The sequence below is a fragment of the Monodelphis domestica genome, chromosome 7 (genome assembly GCF_027887165.1).
Source record: "Monodelphis domestica isolate mMonDom1 chromosome 7, mMonDom1.pri, whole genome shotgun sequence".
In the NCBI taxonomy this organism is placed as follows: domain Eukaryota; kingdom Metazoa; phylum Chordata; class Mammalia; order Didelphimorphia; family Didelphidae; genus Monodelphis; species Monodelphis domestica.
Window position 1 is genome coordinate 80,379,017 of NC_077233.1, and position 25,264 is coordinate 80,404,280.

Below are 25,264 nucleotides of genomic sequence, written 5' to 3' on the forward strand. Positions count from 1 at the left end.
GTCTGAACTTTCACTGCCTCTACGCCACCATCTTGATTCAGCCTCCCTCCTTACACATATTATTAGGCTCTATCTAATGAATTGAAAGAACACTGGGGCCTGGGAGTTAGTGGATATATGGGTGTTAATTACGATGCTGCCACTAATAAGCTATGTTATTTTGGCCATGTTACAACCCCTCTGCTTCAAATTTTCATCCATAAATAAACAAGTTTGATCAGGTCACCTTAGAAATTCCTTCTAATATCTATGATTTTTTATCTAACATGACCTCCATGAGACATCCCTCTCTTAATTAGCATATACTCTGAGCACTATGAATAAATAATTCTTATCTTAATGAGTCCCTATTATCTGGAGTAGAAGTCTAGTTCACTTTCAATTTCTCTACTGCCAGAGGAACTGGGTATCCTCACATATCATCCAGCCACTATATCCTTTGTCACTAGTGGACTAGCACCTAAAAAAATGTAGATATCTTGTATTTTCTTCTCAAACAACTTGCCGCTCATTTTCAGGAGAAACCTTTCATAGCATTAGTCAATTAAATCTTGAAGTTGGCTGTGAGGCAGGGCTCCCTGACTGATAACTGCAAGGTGAGTAAATCAACCATTTCTCAGGTTCCTATAGCCAGTCTTGTCCCAGTTTCAAGGGCCTCTTGTCCAACCATTGCACCCCTGGCACTCAGAGCCTAAACAGAAACACTGCCTGCTGGCCACACCTGCCACACCTGCTTTTTGCCTTTTGCTTGTGGAATAATAATAAAATTGGTATTTATAATTTTGCTGGGAAAGGAACAAGTAATCTAGTCTGTTGTAGCTCAACACAGTAATTCAGACATAGGCAGACTCCCCTCACTGGACACTAGACTTTACTGCTTTAAATCTGTCTGCATCAACTCTAGATCTTCCCAGAGTCCCCATCTCACTCTTACTAATCCCTTCCATTTTGCCATATGGAACTCCTTTTCAATTAAAAAAAAATTAGCTTAAGCACTCCTCCTCCTAAGTTTTTTAATAAAAGCAGAATATCTACTGTTTTGTTAACCATCTACTCTTTATATTAGACCTCTTCCTCTTAAATTCTTCCATCTTTTGAAATCATGAAAATCTAACTCCCCTAAAAAATATCCCTGACCACCCTTTCTTATCCACTGAATATATATATACTAATTTGTTATCCAGCACCACCGTCCACTCTCTCCTGGGCCAGGAAAGGCATACATCTTGCTCCTCATTGCTACATTACTATCACAATCACTCAGCAACCTCTTTTTAAGGTTCATTTCAAATAACCCACCATATCCAGAATCTGGTGGTTGTTATGCCTGCTCCCCAGGTCATTTTCCCTCCTTTCTCAAAGAGTTCAGTACCTAGCTAACTGACTTCCTTTCTACCCTGATTTCAGCCCTTATATTAGAGGATTTCAATTTATATGTTAATGTCCCTATAAATAATCTTGTACAAATACCATCAGTTCAGCTTTCCTAGTTTGCACCTTCACTCCACTTCAGCTACACCTGGGGATGGTCATACTTTTGAGCTCAGCACCATCAACAGGTATGTCATATTTCCACAATGCTGAAGTCTAAAATCCTTCTATGTAAGCAGAGATTTCTATCCTTCCACCATTCCCTGCACCTCATCCTCTTAAACCTATTTGTCTTCATTGAAACCTCCAATCTACCAATTCCTGTTTTCCCAAGTCATCAGCCTTGCTTTTTGAACATCACTTTCTTCCCTTTAAAATCTTAATGCTCTAGTTAAGTTAACTTTACACTATCTCTTATTCCATTGCAATATTGCCACTCTATTCTTTCCAAACCCCAATCCTATACTGATTGTTTCTACCAACTACCATCTCTGCTACTAATTACTTGCTATGTAATATCATTGTATGGCTACACAAACTGACGGGACCCACTACAAACTTTTACCTAATTTTAACTGGCATCTTTCCCAAACTTTGTTTCTCTCTTTTTGCCTTTCAGGAAAGGAGGCCTCACATTTCATAGTTAAAAAAACAACAACAAAAAAAAAACAACCACCAAACACGTGAGACTGTGTTGGAAATTGTTTTTTCTCTAGATCCATACTTTAATCCCTCATTTCACTCTTCTTTTCTACTCTTAATATAAAGTGGATTTCCTTGTCTAACTGTTTGTACCCTTTACTTAATTCTGTTACTTTTTTTGACCACTGGCTTCTTCTTTATCAACTTCAAGAATGCCCAGATTTTCATTTGACCCTAATATTATTTTAAGCTGATGATTAATGTCTTTTCTCCCTTTCACAAACACCTAAAAACCGATTTTTATTCATTGCCTCCACTTTCTCATTGTCAGTCAAAAAACTGTACCAAGTACCTACTCAAATGCTAGGAGAAAAAAAACCAAAACATGCAAACAACTCTGTACAAGCAAACTTTACAGGGTAAACTGGAAGAAATCAACAGAGGGAAAGGCATTAGAATTAGGAGAGGTTAGAAGGGGTTTTCTATAGATGATGGGATTTTAGCTGGTACTTGAAGAAAGCCAGGAAAGCCAAGAGGGAAATCACCCTACATAGGAGGAATCCAGTCAGGAGATGTGATTTGTTTGAAAAAATAAGGCCAGTGTTACTGGATTGACAAGTACATGGAGGGGGATAGGGTAAAGGTGTAAGAAGACTGAAAAGTAGGGGGGGGTATAGTTTATGATGGAATTTTAAAGTCAAACAGATTTTATATTTAGTCCTTGGAGCTGTTTTTTGTCTCCCTCATTAAAACATGAACTCTTTGAGGGCAGGGACTATCTTTTGCATTTTATCCTCAGGATTTAGCACAGTTCCTGGCACGTAGTAGCCAATTTATAAATGATTATTGACTGACTTGTTCTTAGATTACTGTGCCCTGAATAAATTTAGCATTAAAAAAACAAAGGCTACTTTTGAGAGATAAATTTCAGAATGATGGTGAACTCTCAATGAATCACTAAGATGGAATCAGGGAGCCTTTCCATCAAAACAAGTTAAGTTTCCTAAGTCCCATTCCAGATAGGATTGAAGCAGTCCTTGTTTTGACTGGTTAAAATTGGTTTGAATAATTAGGATAAACTGTTTTATAAATTGTATGTTGTGATTAGCTAACTTTCCAGGATAAGATTATAACTTTCAAGTAACTAGCCATGATGAAGGAGGAGAGGGACCATTTTTGTGACCAGGAATAGGATAAAAGGAGCCTGCCTACTCCTGTTCTTTGTACTTACTGCCTGGCTGTAACACTTGTAGCACTGACTCCTGAGCAAGTTCAAGATTCTTTTGAGAAGGTGGTCATGAATTGGTGGTCATTCCTCTCACTATGGCATAGCTTTTATTTTAGGAGCTTCCTAATAGCTCCAAGGATCCTTGTCCCATGTGGAGCTAAATTTCTAAAAAGTATAAACTGGTCCATATTTTTATGAGAAGACTGGGAATACTAGCTATGGATATTTTTTACAGGATCATCTTTGAGGTTAGAGGTCTAAATAAGTAGATAAAATAATAATAACAGCCAGAATTTATATAGCACTCTTAAGATTTACAAAGAACTTTACAATTATCATCTCATTTAATTTGCCAAATAGTGGGAAAGGGTTAAATCTTTTGTCAGTGATCAGCTTCTAAGGAGTGCATCCTTAGAAGTGTTGGACAGGCAAAATAGCTCTCTTGCTATCTACGCATAGCACTTTGTAAACTGGCAGTCCTCCATCCTAGTTTTCTCTAAAACTCAGTTTAAAGGTCATCTTCTATGTGAAGTTTTTTCCTGATGCTCTCAACTACTATTCCCTCTCCCCTCCTAGCAAAATTACTTTTTACTCATTTTACATATATGTGTGTATATGTGTATGACTTAATGTATGTATGACTTGTCTCTCTGATTAGAAACTTGAAATCTTTCCAAAGGCTGGGGCTGTTGCTTATGTTTGGTTTTGTATTCCTACCATGGCACAGAGTGGTCACTTAATAAATGCTGACTGCTTGACATAAAAGTCTCACTGTCATTGTGCCCTTGCTTTCATTAGGATCATGCTGTACTCTCAGGGCTTGCTCTCTTTTTCTCAGTGTAGACCTGTCGCATAATTCCTTACCCATTTACACCAAATCCAGTTTTGGCATAACCTCTGTCATAACTGGTCACTCCATTTTCTAATCCTGTGTTAGCTAGTAATTCCACTGAGGTACAAGGGAGCCTGTGTTATTCATAGCCTCGGTGAGAAACCGTCCAGAAATTCAATCTTGGGAATCCAAAGAAAAGGTTTGTCAAGACCCTCCACAAAAATTTCATTTACAAGTCAGTTCCTTACCTTCAATTCTCAGAAACAAAGTGAATATTATAAAACCCCCAGACTCAGGGGAAATTGTCCCCATTTGAGCCATAGAGGCATTTCCTATATGCCTTAAGGATAAAGCAACCGTATAATACTAAAAATTCTTGGGCTCAGGAAAATAAAACTATTTCCCTATACAAATTGGGATCTTTCCTCCTCTCCTGGGATTAGACCCACTGAGGGGGATCATCTCCTTTTTCTAGGATAGGGTTATTGAGAAAGTCTACCTCATTAAAAGGAGGCACTTGACAGGCAAACTATTAAGGCAATGACTATCCTCTTAGTAAAGATCTGAGATGTTACATCTGACCTTAATAAAAGCCATTTTTTTACTATTCTCCTCAGCTTCTCTGACCCTGACCCAGCCTCTATATAAATGTTATGTGTACATAATTATTGTGTACATAATATATGTGTAGCCTACTCAGATCTCTATATCAGTTTATATTGCTTCTTGCCTGTAATCTTCTTTGACTCTACTTGACTTGCTTGCTTTGCTGAAGTTTCTTAACTTCTTTCCTATTTGCATTCTATTTCATCCTGCCCTGATCTTTGCCCCAGTTTTCTTAGATTTTTCAATCAACCAAGCCAAATGCTTGCTTATGCTGATACTTGAACAATCTGTTTATCAGTCCTAACTGCTGTATCCAGTCTAAATACTAGCTTTTTTATGTTGACTCTGAGAGGAGCAAAGTTATATCCTGACAGGGGTGAAAGTGCTGTATAGTAATCCATCTATTCATCCATCCATCCATCCATCCATCCATCCATCCATCCATCCATCCATCCATCCTTCCTCCCTCCCTTTCCTTCCTTCCTTCCTTCCTTCCTTCCTTCCTTCCTTCCTTCCTTCCTTCCTTCCTTCCTTCCTTCCTCCCTCCCTTCCTCCCTCCCTTTCATCCTTCCTTCCTTCCTCCCTCCCTTCCTCCCTCCCTCCCTTCCTTCCTTCCTCCCTTCCTCCCTCCCTCCCTCCCTTCCTTCCTTCCTTCCTCCCTCCCTTCCTCCCTCCCTTTCTTCCTTCCTTCCTTCCTTCCTTCCTTCCTTCCTTCCTTCCTTCCTTCCTTCCTTCCTTCCTTCCTTCCTTCCTTCCTTCCTTCCTTCCTTCCTTCCTTCCTTCCTTCCTTCCTTCCTTCCTCCCATTTTAGGATTGATATTGATCAATCACGACCCTGGGCAAGTCCCTTAACCTCAGTTTCTTAGCTCTTACTACTCCTTTGCCTTGGAATTGATACTCAGTATTGATTCTAAGACAGAAGGTAAGGGTTTAAAAAGAACAACTCCAGCAAATGCATTTTCATTCTAAGAGAGAGCAATGCTTCATCTTTTAAGAATTTAGCTCTAATGTGGAACATCAAAACAGATGGATAGGAAAAATATTTTTATTAATAAGGCTTTCCTGCAACTCAATGAGTTGCATTATTAAAATAGTCACTTATAAGAACTTTAAAAATTTGTTTTATGGGTTAATTGAGGAAGCATGGTATGGTGAATGGATAAATAAGTAGACTTGCAGTTAGGGTTATCTGAGTTAAAATCCTTTCTGAGATATTTAAATAGTTATATAATCCTGGACAAGTTACTTAACTTTACTCAGCCTCAGTGTCATCATCTATAAAAATAGGCATGATAATTTCAAATACCTCACAAGGTTGTGAGGATCAAATAATATGTGAAAAGTGCTTTTTGCAAAGCTCAAATTTAGATGTATATATATATACGCATATATGTAATCTATTATTATTATTTGACAAAAGTATTGCTTATAATAGTTTGGCCAGTGAGACCCTTATGGAACTCCAAGGATCTTTTGACAAAATTCCTTATCTATCCACGACTTCACTTTCAGCAATATAATATGGTTAGTCATTTCTCATTAGCCAACTGTGCTCCCAGACTTTGATCTGATGGAACCTGTGGCAATATTGACCTATTAGCAGTCCCTGGAACCTAATTCCAACCACATATAATAGATTTATTAGAAGGTTTCTTATATATTTTAAGAAACTGTTTAGTAATAAATCCTTATTCTATAATTTTCTCTGAGAAAAATGTAATATTATTTATATCAAGGTGGGCATAGTAAAGACAACAAAATCATTTGTAACACAGAATCCTCATTTTTTTTATTGTTCCTTGTTCAAGTTGCTGATATTTTTGTGGTTCTTTTAGTAATAAAAATTTCGTTCCAAATAGAATCTGGTTGAAACAGAAGTTTCTGCCTTCCCTGAACCTGGACTTGAGGGGTCTCTTAACCAAGAAAACAATAAATAAAACAGCTGAGTGTCAAAATTATTGATTTATACTATTATCAACCTTTTGATTATAGTATAGTCTTCATAAGTCAGTTACTATAAATGATATGATGATAGTACTTTTAAAATAAACTTTGGTCAAGTCTCTTTACTCAGAAGTCACACACATACACACTCATTAAAAACCTTAACCCTTATGTCTTAAAATTGATACTAAGTATTGGTTCCAAGGCAGAAGAGCAGTAACCGCTAGGCAAATGGGATTCAGGGATTTGCCCAGGGTCACTCATCTAGGAAGTGTCTGAAGTCATATTTGAACTCAGAACCTCCCATATCCAGGCCTGGTGCTCTATCCATTGTGTTACCTAGTTGCCCCAAGATCATATATTTTCAAAGCAACTATACAATGCCCTATCCTGGTCACTTGAAGTTTTTTATCAAAAAGGTATAAAAAGATAATTCATCATATCTTGCCAGGCAAAGAGACTTTTTCAGACTCCGACATTTGAGTAACACTATGCAAATGTAAAACCATTTTAAAGTAAAATGGTATTCCAGTTCTCTAAAAGAGGTAAAGTTCCTCCCAAGGAATATTTCAGTTACAGAGCTTATACTCAATAGTATTTTACTCACCTGAATGGATTCAGCCCAGTATTTGTCAAACTGTTACTTTGTCTACTGATTACAGATTTGCAACATTAGAAATTTCCAACTCCTCCAGTCCTAACATTAAAAATGATTCCACCTAAGTTCATTTTAAAAGGCCCTGTGATTCTTTAATAGTCAAAGTAGTCATAAGGGAAAACATATGGAAAGTAAAGAGCATGATGAAGGTAAAGAGCTTATTTAACTTGGGCTTGCTTAGTCAGCTGTTTTTCCATTGTGATGTATTATAATGATGCAGCTGTAATGACAAAAGGCATTTAAAGTTTAGACCAATCTTGGAACACTCACCATTTCCTTCTTGAAGGAGAAAAGAGCTGTATAGTTAGCTCTCAGAATACTTTCCATTATGTATGGCTTCACGTTTTATTTGAAATGTGTCAAAGAGAACAAATGATATATTTCATTTTGTCAGTAATTGATTATTCAGTGGGTGACCATGAGGGTAAGGTCAATCCTTACTAGGGCTGTAAAGCTTTTGGGGCTTTGCCCTGAAGAAGACAAAAGTGGAACAACTAGTAGTGTTTTGTTATCTGCAGATCAAATCCCAGACCTAAAGTGGTATGTAATCTTGTAAACTTTCTTATTGGTATCTGGTATATTTAGAAGTGAAAAATACTTGAAAACCAACCCAACAGGTTTCTTTCTCTCTTTAGAAAGCAGTTTTACTCAAGTTATGGCTTATGCAAATGCTGTATTGATTAAATTTGTATTTTTCGTTTACTCTTTGTTAACATCTGTAGGATATACATATACACACAAGTGCACTGAATTGCTTAAATGTGGTGGGAAAGGGAAATACATATATATACATATATGTATATAATAAAATATATATGTATGTATATATACATTTATATATAAATATATATTAATATAAGGTCATATTATTTTAACTTAAAAAATTTTGGACTAGGTTTTGTTTGTGGGCAACAACCTTATTTTGGGCTTTTATTTATTTATTAATTTTTAATTTTAATTTTTAAAAATTCTTATCTTTCATCTTAGAATCAATATTGTGTATTGATTTTAAGGAAGAAGAGTGGTAAGGGCTAGGCAAGGGGCAGTAAGTGACTTGCCCAGGGTCCCACAGCTAGTAAGTATCTAAGGTCAAATTTGAACCCAGGACTTCCTTCTCAGCCTGCCTGACTCTCAATCTACTGAGCCACTAAGCTGCCCCCATTTTGGACTTAAAAAGAAAAATCTTTTCACAGTATCAAGGAGAGCACCAGGCAAAATAGTAGGCAATGAATACTTATTGATGGAGAATCTTATGTGCTTTCTCTATAAATATCTGTAAGTTTAGTTAAATAAATGTATGGTCCTTAAATCACTGTTTTTAGATAGTGTATTTTTTCCTAAAAAATAATTATAGTCCCAGTGATTTAAAATTATAATTTTAGGATTAGTAACTTCAAGTAACCAGGATATTGCTCTCTAGAACTTTGTAGTTTTCCTGAATACCACACATCATTAGAAGGAAAAAACATCCATGAAAACAGAAAAAGACTAGAATTTAAAGCTGTGAATCTCTGCTTATTTTAAAAATATATATTAAATTTAACTTAATAGTATCACTCTTCTCTTTGTCTGAATTCCCTAAGCTTTCTTTATTCTCTTTTTTGTATTTTAAAAATATTTAAATAACTTTTTTTTTGCATTCTTACTCTACTTCCCTCTAGGATAAAAGTGCCTTCCCTTGTAACAAAGTATAGTTACCTAAAAGAGATTCATATTTTGATCATGTCTGAAAATAGAAGTCACTATCCTGAGACTGAGAAGAGTGAAGTGATTTGTTCAAAATCGTCAGATTTAAAATCTTGTACCTTTTGTACACTTAATGAAAAGTTCTCCTTTGATAAAAAACAAAAATAAATCCTAAAACTACATTGATTTTTATTCACCAAGTATTCTTTCTATTTGGCTCATTTCCAAAACGAAATTCACTTTTTTCCCCTAAGCCCAGTCTTTCTCCTAAATTCCTTATTTCTGACAATGTCATCACTTCCTTAATAGCCCCATTCACAGATTTGGGAGTTCCTTGACTTCACTTTTCTCACTCCCAAATCAAGAGTTACCATGTCTTGTCATTTTTATCTCTATAACTTCTCTGTATCCCATTCTCTCCACTTCAATCATGACCATCTTAGCACTAATCACTTGTTGCTTGGATTGTTGCATTACCACCATAATTTTTCTCCAAGCATTAACTTTTCCTCTCTTCAATCTATTCTCTATTCAGAGGCCAAATGAGTATTTCTGAAGTATAGGTCTGATCATTTTTCACCCTTACCATGAAACATATGACTAAGCTATGGCACTGGATGGCTATGTCTTATTTAAAAGAAACAGAATAGGGAGATTAAGGTAGCATTCAATATTAAGGTATAATCACGTAAGAAAATCCAGGAACTAAAAGGGAGACGCTTCATAAAGAATATATGAATGAAAATCAAAGGAGGGAGAAACAAGTTATTTTATCACTAGAACATGTTATAGACCAGTGATGGGCAACCTTTTGAGCTTGGTGTGTCAAAATTCGCCAAAAAACCGAGCATAACTCGGGTGGTGTGTCACTTTTAGAAAAAAAACATAATTTTTGTGATATTTATAGTTTAAATAACAAAAATGTATAATTGTAATATATAACTGTATTTAATAAACCAAAAACTAATTATTTAACTGATGTGCTTAGTGACTTCTTTGTTCATCTGTCATTTGGTTTCTTTTGTTGGTCTTGATATTATTTAACTTGTGTGGAGTGCTGTGAACTAAGATAAGTGAGGGGGAGGGGGAATTCTTTAACTAATCTGCCTATTAGTGATTTTTTTGTTGCTGAATTTCATTGGCTAAATCTTCAGTTGAAATTGGTATTTTGTACACTTCAAGCCCAAGAAAATGCTACTAACTTTATCTGTCAATCTGTTTCTTTTGTTGGTTTTGATATTAATTAACACTGAGAATAAGGTCTCACAAAAGCATGTAGAGGAAAAAATTGTGAGTAAAAGCCATTGCTATATTTTTCAGGGTGCTAAAAGTATCTGGTAATCTGTTCCAGGCACCCCTCTGCAAGTGGGTCAGAGCCCCACCCAGTCTTCTGCTGACCTGACCCCCACCCCTCTCTAGCAGGCTGGCTCAGGGGCCCTGGGAGAGCAGTGGCTGCCACCTGCCAGCCTGCCTGCCTGCAGGCTCCTTCCCAGCACATGCTCCTCTTCCCCACCCCATGGGAGCCCGATGTGCCCCAGCCACCTGGTGAGCCATGGCCATGGCTGCAGGTGCACGACTCCTGGGCCCTGAGGAGTGCTGATCCCTCATGTGGCCTCCTGCCATCAAAATGGCTACATGTGTCAGTGACACGCGTGTCATTGGTTTGCCATCACGGACCTAGACAGAAAGAGGAAGTAGATGAGAAGTTTTGAAATGTCACAAGCTTTATAGAAAAGCGTGATATGGTGAAGCACTGGAATTATTCAGATATCTACTAGAGCTTTCTCTTTTCCTAAAGCAAATTAGTTAATGATTTTTTTACTTGCCTTAGTATCCTTCAAAAGATAGAGGATTCGATAAAGAGAAATTGTTTTTTGGAGCTTTCCAAAAGAGAAGAATTGGCCACTGGAAAGGAAATTACAGGAACACTAGAATTTGTGATAAAAAAGACAAAATCCAGGTATAGTCTAACCTGAACCCTAGATTTTGGGAAAACAGATTTTGAAGGGTTCAGAGGAAAGAAAAGTCCTATGGACTAAAATTACAGAAGAAATCAGCCCAGGAAGAGAGGAGTTTCTCAAGAATGAAATAGGAAGATACCAAAAGAAAACAATTCCAATGAATGTAGAGAAATTGTTAGTTAGATGAAACCTCTAATGGAAGATTTGGAACTCATCAATTCACTAGTACTATACCTAATACATAGAAGGAACTTAATAAATGCTTATTGACAGATTTTTTTCTCATTTTTCTTTTTCTTTATTTTAAAAATTATATACTTAATAACTACCACCACAAAATATTAAATAAACAAATGCATATAAAATTATGTGCTAATCTACAATCTCTACATTGTTTACAATTTGTTTAAAATATGTAAATCATATGTGTGCTAATATAAACATTCTTTTTGAGTTCATGTTGGATTTGTTTTTACTTTGATACTTTTTTCTCTTGGCTTTGTGGCTATTTTATTTTTTTATTTTTTATTTTTTTTCTATTTGGTCAATTTCAAACATTATTCCTTGGTTACAAAAATCATATTCTATTCCTCCCACCCCTCCCCCTGCCCTTCCCATAGCTGACGTGCAATTCCACTGGGTATTACATGTGTCCTTGATCAGAACCTATTTCCATGCTGTTGACATTTGCACTAAGATATTAATTTAGGGTCTATGTCCTCAATCATATCCCCCTTGATTCATGTAATCAAGCAGTTGTTTTTCTTCCATGTTTTCACTCCCACAGTTTTTCCTCTGAATGTGGATAGTGTTCTTTCTCATAGATCCCTCCTGGTTGTTCATGATCACTGCATTGCCACTAATGGAGAAGTCCATTACATTTGATTGTACCTCAGTGTATCAGTCTCTGTGTACAATGTTTTCCTGGTTCTGCTCCTTTCACTCTGCATCACTTCCTGGAGGTTGTTCTAGTCTCCATGGAATTCCTCCACTTTATATTATTCCTTTGAGCACAACAGTATTCCATCACTAACATATACCACAATTTGTTCAGTCATTCCCCAATTGAAGGGCATCACTTCATTTTCCATTTTTTTGTGTGGCTGTTATTTTTAAGTTTAATCATAGTATGTATGCACTATTATTCTCTTTTCTTTTCATCTGCATCTTTTCCTTAATTTCTTTTATTTCCAATATTTGTCATTTCTATCATAATATGATCCATAATATGATCACAATTGATGTAGCCATTTCTCCCAATCATTTGCATGTGTGCTACTTCCAAGTTTTTTTGTAATTACAAACAAAGCTTCCATGAATACTTTTATACAAATACAACTTTTTACCCTCTCAATAATGCTCTTAGGGCCTAATAATAGGATCCCTAGGTCAATGAACATGAATAATTTAATGGCTCTTAATACATATTCATCTTGTTTAAAAAATTCATAGTTTCTCTAGCAATATAATATTAGGCCTGTATTCTTGATGCTCCTATCAGCATTTAATTTTATCGCCTTAGTCTGCATGGTTCTTGGTTAACATGCATTATTGGGACTATATTTTAGCTAGATATTGGACCTTAGGCAGCAGACATAATCTGTTGGCAGAATCATACTTTTTCCAAAACTATGTCTTTCCAGTTTGTCCATACCAAGGGAACTTTTGTTCCAGTACCACTATCTCTCAAGAATACAAAATTACCTGCATGGTATGATAAGTGCTAAAGTAAGACTTTGTGACAGAATATTTATGCTTTCCAAATTATTGTTGTCTCATCAGAAACTATGTTTGCATTATGTGTATGCTTAGGCTTAGATCTGCTACTAACCTCATACAGGTATTTGCGGGCTCTCTAGATTTCTGTCATATTTAACTTATCTAAGGTTCTATTCATCTCCTTAACTTATTTTTTATTAGATTTATCTAGTTCTAAGAGGGGAAAATTAAAGTATTCTGTTAATATTATTTTGTTATCTATTTACATCTGCATCCCATTTAGTTTTTCCTGTAAAAATCTGGATACTATAACACTTGGTGCTCACAGGTCCAATATTAATAATACTTGACTGTCAGAAAAATAAATTCACAGAAGATAGAAGCAAGATAACAGAAGATGAATGCAAGAATGTAGCACAGTTCTATAAAAATAATGTCAGGAGGATTAAGATTCAGATTGAGGTGAGGATAGCAAAGGAATTGAAGAATGTTCAAAAAGCTTTGGTAGTTTTTAGTTACATTGGGAGAAAAAGAGGGTCAAACAAGAGGAAAACGGAACTTTTGCTTGAATGGATATTTTCTTTCTGCTTTTTTTTTTTTGCCAAGGACAATAAATTTTGGGCTGGAAATGACAGGACAAAAATGGTGTCTTACTGGGACCCTTGTCACATTCCAAGTGGCGGTTTCTATTTTAGGAGATCTTGGCATGCACTAAGCATGAACTCATTTGAATTTCACAATCATGTGAGTCAAGTAGTATAGGGATTATTATTCTCATTTCACATGAAGAAACTAACTAAAGATTAGGCAACTTGCTGCTGGTTGCACAGCTTAAAATTATCAATAGAATATGGATCCAGGTTTTTTTGACTCTTTCCTCTATGCCACATTGCCTATCAGATGTGACAGCAACTGGAGTATTTGCTCCAATACTTGAGTACTGGGTTTTCCTGGATTCCTGATTCCTTGACTATCAATGCTTAAAGCTGTATCTAGAGATAGGTGGTGGAGGTACATTTGTTCTCAACAATGATGTAGCTATGGAGATGAGAATCATGTAATCTAGAGGATGAGGGCTCCTAAACACAGATTTTTAAAGATTTAGAGTTCTTCAAACTTGACCATCTTAGTGAGTTGTGGGGGTGGAGGGCATAAATACTTAATAGGTTTGCATTCTGTGCTGTCCTCTTCTTGCTCACATGGGTTATGCGTATCCATATGGATATGTCTTGAAAGGTAATAGCAAGTATCTCTAGAATCTATTTTCCAAGGGCAACTTTTTATGCCTGCCAAGAAGGAAGCAGGAGGTTGAGGCCTAGAGCAAGCTATTTTGCTCTCCTCAGAGAAAGGAGAGATAAGGATAGAATTACATCTATTTGCTCTCTAAAATATTATTACAAAAAATATTATTACAAACAATCTCAGGTTCAATCTGCACTCCTGATTAATATCCTCTAATGGAAAAGGAGGGGCTCAAGCTACATATTCAATGCTTGAACTCATCCTCAAATGCCAGTTCCACAATGAACAAACATAGTAAATAGCAAATAAGTTCATCTACCCAGACATATAGCAAATAGAAATCAGAGCAAGTATGCATATGAGAATATATTCCAGACAATAAAGTAAAAGGGGGTAAGGGTACCTAGTTATTCATAGTAGAAAATAAGTGAGAAATAATTGGCCTCAGAATACATATGTTGATGCTTAGATTATGGGAAATAAAGTGAACTTGAAATGATGCCACAATCAGTCAATAAGCATTAAGTGATTTCTATGTTCCAAGCATTGTACTAATTCCTGAGGATATAAAAAAAGGGAAGAAATAGTCCCTGACTTCAATGGACTCACAGCCTAATGAAGTAATGTGTACTACTGAGAATTAGTATGGGATGGGAATGTGAAAATGAAATAATGAAAGAGTGTACCTTATTCGAAAGAAAATCTCACAAGAGTAATAGAACAGAACTGTAACTCATTGGAAATAAGATACAAGAGGGGGACAAACACCCCCAGAGAAGATGAGAAAGATCCATCATGGAAATATTTTCCCGGAGTGACCAGAGCTATGGATGAGGGAATCATAGCTCATTTGATAGAACTCCTCCATATGGGATATAAGACAGTAGTAGATTTAAGGGTTCATATAGGAGTGGTTGAAGATCTCTGTTCATTCTACCACCCTACAACCACAGACCAATCTGATTAATCAGGGGGATAGTATAGTCTTTCCTATTGCCAACTACCATGTGTATGTCTCTCATCCTCAAAAAGCCTTCACTTGATCTATTGTTTTTCACTAACTATTATCCCATAAAGACAGCCAGGTGGGGTAGTAGATAGAGTGCCAGGTTTAAAGTCAGGAAGACTTGAGTTCAAGTCTGATTTCAGACATTAATTAGCTGTGTGACCCTGAGAAATCATTTAACCCTGTTTGTCTCATTTTCCTCATCTGTAAAATGATCTGGAGAAGGAAATGGCAAACCAATCTGGTATCTTTGCTAAGAAAATCTGCCTCAAAAGGGGTCATGAAGAGTCAGATATGACTGAAAACAACTGAAAAGAATTATTCTATGTGTCCTCCCTTTTCTGGCTGACTTGATTGAGAAGACATCTAAATGGGGTGTCTACTTCCTTTCTTTTCTCTTAATTCTAATTCTCTGCAGTCTAGCTTCTGATGTCATCACTCAACTGAAACTGCTCTCTCTGAAATTATCAATGATCTCTTAATTGCCAAATTGAAAGCTTTTTTCTCTATCTTCATCCTTCCTGATCTCTTTGGCAGCCTTAGACACTATGGATCACCTTCTCCTTGATATTTTCTTCACCCCAATTCTTTTTTTTTTTAATTATCACCTGGTTTTCTTATTTGTTTGACCACTTTCTCAGGCCCCTTTATTGGATCTTCATCCAGGTCAGGTTTAATAACCATCGTGTTTCACAGGCCTCTGTCCTGGTTTTTTTTTTCTCTTTTCCCTCAAATTTATTTCATTTGATAATCTCATCAATTTCCATGTTTTCAGTTATTATCTCTATGCAGATGATTCATAGATCTACCACACTACCATTACACATCTTTTATTTTCAATCATTCATGAGACATCTTGAATTGGATGTCCTCTAGACACTGCCACCATCTTATATCTGGCCTATTGCAATAGACTAGCTAATTCTCCTTGCTAGTCCCTCCCCACTCCAGTCTATCTTCCACTCAGTTGTCAGCAATTTCCTTGAGCACAGATCTGATTAGGTTTCCTTCCTCCACCCATTATAACCTTCAGGAATAAATATAAAGTCCTCTGTTTGGCTTTATAGTTATTATCCTTGTTCTTTCCTACTTTTCCGGTTTTCTTATACCTTACTCTCCCCTCCATGCACTCTGTGATCCAGTAAAACAGGTCTCCTTTCAGTTCCTCAAACAAATTACTCCATATCCCCCCATTCTGGTCATTATCCTTGGTTGTCTCCCATGCTTGGACCTCTCTCCCTCCTCACCACTCTGATTCTTGGCTTTTTTCAATTCTTTGCTCTAACCTCTTACTCTTAGTATCTTCCCTCGGAGATCATTTCTAATTTATCTTTTATAGATCTTACTTGTCTATAGTTATTTGTATATTGTCTTTTCCATTATTCTGTGAATTCTTTGAGAGCAGGACTTTTTTTTTTGCCTTTCTTTGCATTCCCTAGTGGTTAACATAGTACTTGGCACATATTAGGTGCTTACAAATGCTTTCTGACTTGATTATGGATTTTTATAAATGTACAACTCTTTTTTAAAAATTCCCCTTCTTAATTATCCTATATAATAAAATAATAATTCCAATTCATTGTAAAACTCTACAACATCCAGGGGGTAACTGGGTAGCTCAGTGGACTGAGATCCAGGCCAAGAGACAGAAGGTCCAGGTTCAAATCTGGCCTCAGACACTTCCTAGCTGTGTGACTCTGGGCAAGTCACTTAACCCCCATTGCCTAGCCCTTGCCACTCTTCTGCCATAGAACCAATGCATCTAAGGAATAAGAGAGGTAAGGGCTTAAACCCCCCCAACATAATTGGATAAATAATTATATAACAAATTAGTATGTTATGAATAAATAAGAGAAATGTAAAATTCTTTGAAAATTTCAGGGAGGGAAAGCTTATATGACTTTGATTTGGATGGATGAAACCTTTTAAGATCTCAAAACCTTCATTTTAAAGATGAGGAAACAGTCAAAGAAGTTGTGACTTACATAAGATTATGCAATAACAGGAAGAATTTGTGCCCAGGTCCTCTGATTCTAAATCCAGCACTTTTTATTGTATGCCTACTTTATTGCTTCATTTTGGTAATCTGTCAGTCAACAAACATTTATTAAGTGTCCACTATGTGCCACACAGTACTAAGTGCTAGGGATATAAATAAGAGCAAAAGACATTGCCTTCTGTCAAGTTCACAATCTAATACAAGAGACAATATACAAGCAACTATGTACAAAAAAACTATATGCAGAATAAAAAGGAAATAATTGAGAGAGGGAAGGCATTAGAATTAAGGACAACTGGGAAATGCTTCCTGTAAAAGGTGGGATTTTAACTGGGACATAAAAAAAGGAGATAAGGAAGAAAAGTATTCCAAGCAACCTAGTGTCACTAGATTGAAGAGGATATATAGAGAATGGTAGAATGTAAGGTTAAATAAGATCTAAAAAGTGAGGGGGGGCATCTAAGGCTTTGAATGCCAAACAGAAAACTTTATGGAGGTGATTAGAAGCCAGTGGAGTTCATTGAGGAGGGGGTATCATGGTCAGGTCTGTGTTTTAGGAAAATCACTTTGGGGGCTAAATGGAGAATGGACTGGAAGGGGGAGAGGCTTGTGGCAGACAGACCAATCAATAGGCTATTGCAATAGTTCAGAAGTGAGGAGATGGTGGCTCCTACCTGGATGGTGGCAACATCAGAGCAGAAAAGGGGGGCTTATAATGAGAGATTTGCAAAGAAATCGATGGGCTTTGGCAAGAGATTAGATGAGAGGTGGGAGATAGTGAGGAATTGAGGATAACTCCTAGGTTGTATACTACCTGGGGGCCTAGAAAGATGGTGTTGCCCTTGATGGTAATAAAGAAGTTTGGAAAAAGGAACTCTTTCAGGGGAATTATAATTTTTGTTGAGTTTCAAATATCTAATACATAGTTAGAGATATACATCTGAATGTCAGGAGAGAGATTAGGAAGTTAGGACTGGATAAGAACCATCAACATATAGATGACAACCGAAACCATGGGAATTGATATTACTAAGTCAAAACAGAATAGAGGAAGAAGAAACGAGGACTCAGTTCAGAGGTGGTAGACATCAATGGTTAGAAGACATGAAGTTCCTACAATGAAGCCTGAGAAGGAATAGTCAGATAAGGAGGAGAAATAGAAAAGAGTTATGTCCTAAAAACTAGGGAGCAGAATACTGAAGCGAAGATGATTAACAGGATCAAAGGCTGTAGAGAGGTCAAGAAGGATGAAGACTGAGACTAGGTCATTGGATTTGGCAATTAAAAGGCCATTGATACCTTTGGAGAGAGCAGTTTCAGTTGAATGATAATATTGGAAGTCAGATTGAAGTGATTTAAGAAGAGGACAAGAGGAAAGGAAGTGGTGATATCTATTTATGGATGGTTTTTTGAAGAAGTTTAGTCACAAAAGGGAAGAGAGAGATGGTATTGTAGGTGTCCTGTATGAAAGGATTGAATATAAGGGTTTTTTGAAGATGTGGAACTGTGGGCACATTTGTAGGAAGTAGGAAATGTTGAGAGTTTTTCTTAATTTCTCCCTTTTTGTATTTAAGAGGAAAGAGAACAAAAAGATTTCTGAGTAAGACACAACGCACAAGTAAAAGCAGCCAATAGATAGGGAGAGACTGAAGATGAGCAAGTGGATTAATAGAGGGAATAATCAGCTGGAAGAGTTGGGATAGAATTATAGATTGAAATCCTTTATATAACTATTTTTATATTAATAATTCTCACAATATATTATTGAATGGATCTAAGAGTCTTGAAGGGGTAATGTAGTTTCCAACATTATTGGTACCTTCTTTAGGATGCTAATAGTGTAAAGCGGTATTTATCATCTAGACCTCTTTTCTTAATGTGCTCATTTTTTTAAACTTATTTTTTTTTCTTTTTTGTTTCAGAGACTTCCACAGAGTGCTGAGGTGGTGATCAAAGGAGTATGGAGAGAGTGAGGGAATGTTTCAATCAGTGAGTGTATACTGGAAAGTGAGGAAGTCGGTGAGTGCCAGGGCAAGTGCAGAGCTGGCAAGTTCTAGCTGTGCATTGAGCCCTGGTCCAGGGGGAGACTTTGTGTGGGAGCATCAGATCTGGTTTCAAGAACCCACTCACAATGTGACTATGATCATGACAAACAATGATATGAAACTGTGGATCAGATACTGGATCCTACTTCCTATCTAAACTCCAAATTCCTCCTAGATGTGCTTTGGGATGAAATTTCCTCTATGTCCTGGCAACAGCTGTGCATCCCTGGAAGACTCTTAAAAATACTGTCTTTCATAAAAAAAGGTCACTCTATGACTGGTAAAGCACAGGCTTTTGGAATTCAAGATTTTTAAAATGTTTAGTTATTTGTCCTTTTAGAACAAAGGATGCTGCTATTTTTATAAACTTCAAACAGAAGGAAAGGTCCTGATTAGAATCTGTTTTCAGAGTTAAATTTCAGTATTTGAGACCCATTTGAAGTTAGAAAAAGACAGTTTTGACATAGCATGGTTTAAGCAAACAAACTTTTAAAAAGTCTCCCTTACTGGATAACCTGATAGTTCAAATAGAGTTCCAGAAAAGTGAGCAAGTAAGTGTGTGCGTGAGTGTGTATGTGTATTTGAGGATCAAATGAAACCAAAACCATTATTCTACTAGAAAGGGTATAGCTTTTACCAAAAGGTAAAGCTGTGACAAACAATCTCCCACTCAAAATTTTTCCATAACAGAAATTCATATCTAAAGTCAGTGTGTGTGTGTGTGGGGTGTCAATCTACAATGACCCAGAATGAAGTATGAAGAAGAGTAGATCTTTTTTTCTCAAAGAAGGGGGGGGGGGGTTTACATTTAATAACAAGGAAAGATTCTCCAAAAGGACTTTGACCAAAAAGAGAGGATAAAGAAAAGAACTGAATTATTCCTTGGTTTTACTCAGTTCTCTAAGACAGGCAATATGAAGAAAAGGTAGGAAGAAGTTGGAAAAATCATAAGACAGTTAAGAAGGTTGTTAGTACTTTTCGCCAAGTAGTCTGGCAGTAGTCACAGTTTCTTAACTGAGGCACATTTTCCTAACTCCTTTATAAGGAGAAGTTCGGAGAAGTGGAACTTGAAGTTGATGTCAGATGGTGAGGGGTGGAAAAGGATGGGAGGGGGGACATCAAGGGGTGGGAAGAACTGCTACAAGTCCTGAACTGAAGTGGAAAGCAAATGCCTAAAAAGTTGGAAATAAGCACAGAACTGAAAATATCAGAAGTTAGGTAAGTAGGATGCACATAGGTACTATAAGTCAAAACCTAGTAGGGGATTTAGGGACCAGATAAATTCATAGAACAGCAGACACAAGAGCCCAATATTATGACAACTTTAAATTAAGGCAGTTCCTGTCTTAGATGAAATCTTCTTACATACTCCCCTCTGAATCCAGTTCTAGTGTATGGTCAAGGTTAAAGGTAAGAACAAGTGAATGATTTTAAGAAGATTGTAAACAGATTAACCTAGCTCTCTAGAGGGGTTTGGTGGGGGGTAGAGGCATAAATTATAACACTGTCCAAAAAAAGTTTTCCAATACTATTGCACCATTACATTCTTGGTTTATTATTATTTAGGATATATTGGTCATGGAAGATTATCCTAAGTATGATGTTCTTATTGGCTTGCCTCATTATAGGTAAGTTTTAATCAAATGTTAAAAGGATCCCTAAAACCTTTGTAAAGGACCTATCTACAACTGAGGGGCCCAAGAAAGGATTCAGACTCATGATATGCAGGCCAAGACACCAACCTGTGTACTAAACTTATTACTTAATCTTATATTTATATTAAAGTACAAGCAATTTTAAAATTTATTCCAATAAAGCTATATGGAATTATGTGACTTTTGAATAACTTATCAGTAAATTCTATTAATTTCCTAATGTTAGATATCAAGCTATACACATTACAGATAATGAGTTAGCTCTGCTATAATAATTTTTTTTATAACTAACAGGATTTCATAATAGTGAAAGGCTTAAAAGAACAGGATTATCTAACATACCCAGGCAATTATATGAACTATCTACAGATTATGGATCTAAACTCTATGATTACCAGGTAATATTTATATTAAGCTGTTTTTTATATCACATCTACAAAACTAACACTTGTAATAAGGCCAAATAAGTTTGTAACATTTTGTTTAAGTCCACCAATATAATTTTGATATCTTTTTGTTTGAAGGTTATATTGTCTTTCTTTTTTTTAAAGCTACTTTAACCGAATTAATTTAGGTCTAATTTTGTATATTTCAGTCAATTAAGAAAATGAAATTCACATTCTTCATCCTTGTACCTTTGTTCCCATAGCCTTATTTGTTACATGTACTTCCCCTAATTTTTTTGTTGTATTTTCTTCTTTTTTATAATGGCAATATCTTAGTATCTATATTAAATTTATCTCTAGTAACTTGAGAGTCAATGATTCTTGTACTTGTAAGTTTTCTTCAACTTAATAACAATGTACAAGTTCTGATTAGTATTTGTCTTCATTTAGGCTGTCTTCTTGAGGCTACTGGTGTGACAAGGAAATCACTTTAAAAGACTGATATATATTAATTTAAGGTCGCCAAGGAATTCAGCTATGTAATTCCTAAATGAAAACTCAAGTCAGCAGTCAACCTTTTATGGAGTTTAATTACAACAGGAGGAAGAAAGGAATTAGAGATAGAGAGAAAAGGGAGAGAAGGGAATAGGGCTTAAATACCCCTTCTGTTTAGGCTGGGCCAAAAGGCCCAAGCCCTTAGATAGCTGGGGCAAAGAAAAGAGATCAGTCCCTATTACTCACGTGTCCAAAATGGAGAAACAGTCTCAGAGGCCCCCACCTTCAGCTTCCTTCAGAGCAAGCTTCTCAGAGCACACTCCAACTACTCAGACAAACTCCTCAACCACCACTCTGAGTCTTCAGACCCCTCTCTCTTTAAGGAAACCATCCAAGTTGCCTCCCCTCAGTTCTCACATCTACCAATCACTGTCCATCAATTTCCCTGTGCCAATGGAGGCTCTAGCTTAACCCAGGACCACCCAGAAGTCTCTGGCTTTGCACATGTCTGTTGAAGGTCATATTTTCAAATAATTAAATCTTTGATCCTTTGCTACAGCCCTTCCTAAATCCTGTTAACCTGAGAGATTGGAATAATTAAATTTTGATCTATGCTGCAGCCCTTCCTCAATCCTGTTAGGACTGAGTAGGGTGGAGATTGATTCCAAGTATCTCCATTGTATCAATTCTAAAATCAATCATGACTCAAAGAGATTCCTGTTCTATGCTTAAGCATAGGTCAAAGTCCTTTCCATTGTTCAGCAAAAGGTTTCTGTCCTAAAGTAATCTTATGAAGGGAGGAGGAGGAACCTCCCATGCCAATGGGGTTCACATTCCAATAGACTATCAGTAAGAAATTTTCCAAGTATAAAATTTCCCAATGGTGAAATTTCCAACATTTATAAGTCTAAGGAATTTTAAGGTTTACACTGGACTTAACTAATCAAAGTAAAATAAAGTTTTATTTTTTGTGAAATTGTCAAACTAAGTAATGCTATCTTACAGTAACCTCTGTTTTTGCTATGTGAAATCAAGAGAATGGAAGGGATCAAGGCAAATCACCTACTCATGACCAATTTTCACTGGTTTATTAATGACAAACCTTCATCAGTCATAATATTCATCCTCTTTTCTTCATTCCATGCCTCTATTCTCTCTCCCATCCTTAGACATACAAGGCTGGGTAGTCACTTATAAAATATACAAGCTAAAAGGAGACCTTAAAGGTTCTCTAATTCAGTCCCTAAATTTTACACTCAGCTGTCAAAGTGATCTTCAAGTTCGTCTGACCTTTTAATTCTCCTATTCAAGAAATTCCACTAGCTCCCTGTTTACCTTATTACCTGCCTCACCTTTTCTTTTCCAGATTTCTTTTTTTCAAATTTTACTCCCCTCCAGTTATTCTGTGATAAAGTGGTACTGGGCTCCTTGCTCTTCCTACTACTTGACATACTCCAGAATTTTGAATGATTATCCCTCGTTTGCAATGGAAACCCTCCTTACATCTGTCTTCAAGCTTTCCCTAGCTTCTTCAAGTCTCTGCTAAAGTCCCACCTGCTGTGAGAAACTTCTCCCAATCCTCCATCCTCTTAATACCATTCCTCTGAGAGAACCTCAATTTATCCTGTATCTGTTTTGTCTGTAAAGAGTTGGTTGCATGCTTTCTTTCCCATTAGCTTGTGAGCTCTTTGTGAGTAGGGACTATTTTTTGCCTTTCTTTGTGTCCTCCAGTGCTTATAACAGTGCTTGACATATAGTAGAAACCTAATAAATAACTGACTGACTTTTAGTGGAGTAACAATTTTATAAAGCAAAATCCTGGTAAGTTCCTATGAGGTTGCTGTGTAGCCTTCTACCAAGTAATTAAGTCCCTGCCACCTTCCCTTTAACTCTTTCAATATTAGTAACTATAAATTTTATCCTTTTTAAATACATGTTTCCTATAATAGCATAGAAACATGGAATATGGTAAATATCAAAGGTTTATCATAGAATAATGTCTATTTCACAGTAACACATATCTTTATAAGTAGCTAGCCCCAAAAGAAGAGATTTTAGAATTTATTCAATTTGCTTTTTTCTTAAAGGCCAGAATTCGTATGCCTAAAGTCAAAATGGAACTTCTAAGGTGAGTTGTTGTTTCTATTGTGGACATCTTATTACATGGGTAAAATAGTATCTGTGGGATGACTTAAGGGACACATGTATTTAATAGTAAATTATACAGAACTTCCAAATATTTCCCACAGTGCCAGGCAACATCACATTTTTTTCTTCCACATTTTAAAATTATAATTAGACTCTCAGTTGGAAGTGACTCAGGAGATTATTTAGTTCAAACCTCTTAATTTAAAGAAGAGTTAATCAAAACTGAGAGAAAATCAAAACTCAGGGAGTGAGTCAATCATGATCACATTGGCAGTGATAGAACCTGGAAAAAAAATCCGGATTTTCTGAAGCCTACCCTGGTAATTTTAGCTTTACACCATGTTCTTAGTATAATCACTCCTCAAATTAAAAGCTACAAGTTATAAAGGAGAATTTAATAAAGAGCCATTAAATTCTAAAATCCTTGAAAATGCCCCAAAGTCTAATTTGGAATCTCTATAAAAGTTTCTGTCTCTTGATCCTTCTCCAATTAATAATACTTGCCTTTCCTTAAGAACCAATATTCACAATGAATATAAATAAAAATTTATTAAATAATATATTTTGTTAAATTAATATTGTAATTATAATAGAATATAACTGACTAATTTAATTATATGTTAATATAATAATCATTAAGCACATTAACAAACAAAATGGTAATTAATATAATAGAAATAAATATGCTAATTTAAAATTAAATTATATAATATATGAATATTAAATTATTAAAATTAAATTTTAATTTTCATTTTTTCTACTAATAGCATTATGGCAGTATTGTTTTTCATTGTTCTTCATTTCAAATAAGCAATATTTTAGATATGTTAAGGATTAAGAGATACAAGCACGTTTTCTAGTATTTTTTCTATTAGGCTATGCTATTTTTTTTAAACATTATTTTATTTGGTCATTTTCATACATTGTTCATTGGAAACAGATCATTTTCTTTTCCTCCCCCCCAAATCCACCCCCACCCCTTCCCTAGCCAACACACGATTCGTCTGGGTATCACATGTGTCCTTGCTTTGAACCCATTTCCTTGTTGTTGGTATTTGCATTAGGGCACTCATTTAGCGTCTCTCCTTGATCATGTCCCCTCAACCTCTGTAGTCAAGCAGTTGCTTTTCCTTGGTGTTTTTACTCCCTCAGTTTGTCCTCTGCTTGAGGATAGGTTTTTTTTTTTCCTCGTAGATCACTGCAGGTTGTTCAGGGACATTGTAAAGCCATTACTGGAGAAGTCCGTTACATTCTCTTGTACCACAATGTGTCAGTCTCTGTGTATAATGTTCTCCTAGTTCTGCTCCTCTCACTCTGCATCACTTCCTGGAGGTTGTTCCAGTCTCCATGGAATTCCTCCACTTTATTATTCCTTTTAGCACAATAGTATTCCATCACCAACATATACCACAATTTGCTTAGCCATTCCCCAATTGAAGGGCATCCCCTCATTTTACAATTTTTGGCTACAACAAAGAGTGCAGCTATAAATATTCTTGCACAAGTCTTTTTCCTTATTATCTCTTTGGGCTACAAACCCAGCAGTGCTATGGCTGGATCAAAGGGCAGATAGTCTTTTATCATCCTTTGGGCATAGTTCCAAATTGCCCTCCAGAATGGTTGGATCAAATAACAACTCCA

General features: G+C 36.1%; 2 protein-coding genes across 8 annotated transcripts in view; one reads left to right on the top strand and one right to left on the bottom strand.

Moving 5' to 3' along the window:
* C7H7orf57 (chromosome 7 C7orf57 homolog) overlaps window positions 1–25,264 on the bottom strand; it is a 144,626-nt gene that overhangs the window by 62,273 nt on the left and 57,089 nt on the right. Inside the window, exon 1 of one of the 3 annotated variants that reach the window (XM_007500430.3) lies at window positions 7,231–8,039. The exons of the other annotated variants lie outside the window; for them this stretch is intronic. The gene's annotated coding sequence lies outside the window, so the exon portion shown is untranslated. Of the gene's footprint in view, window positions 1–7,230; window positions 8,040–25,264 lie in introns of those variants that run through there. 3 annotated transcript variants of the gene reach the window in all.
* Window positions 1–25,264, top strand: part of SUN3 (Sad1 and UNC84 domain containing 3) — a 91,157-nt gene that overhangs the window by 33,799 nt on the left and 32,094 nt on the right. For 2 of the 5 annotated variants that reach the window (XM_016424569.2, XM_007500426.3), the window contains exons 1-5: window positions 7,539–7,821; window positions 18,817–18,883; window positions 20,506–20,567; window positions 20,889–20,992; window positions 23,563–23,603. In XM_016424569.2, coding sequence (XP_016280055.1) covers window positions 18,855–18,883; window positions 20,506–20,567; window positions 20,889–20,992; window positions 23,563–23,603 — 236 coding nt within the window. In that variant the 5' untranslated portion in view covers window positions 7,539–7,821; window positions 18,817–18,854. Of the gene's footprint in view, window positions 1–7,538; window positions 7,822–18,816; window positions 18,914–20,505; window positions 20,568–20,888; window positions 20,993–23,562; window positions 23,604–25,264 lie in introns of those variants that run through there. The other 3 variants (XM_007500425.3, XM_056804860.1, XM_056804861.1) reach the window with 3 other exon arrangements.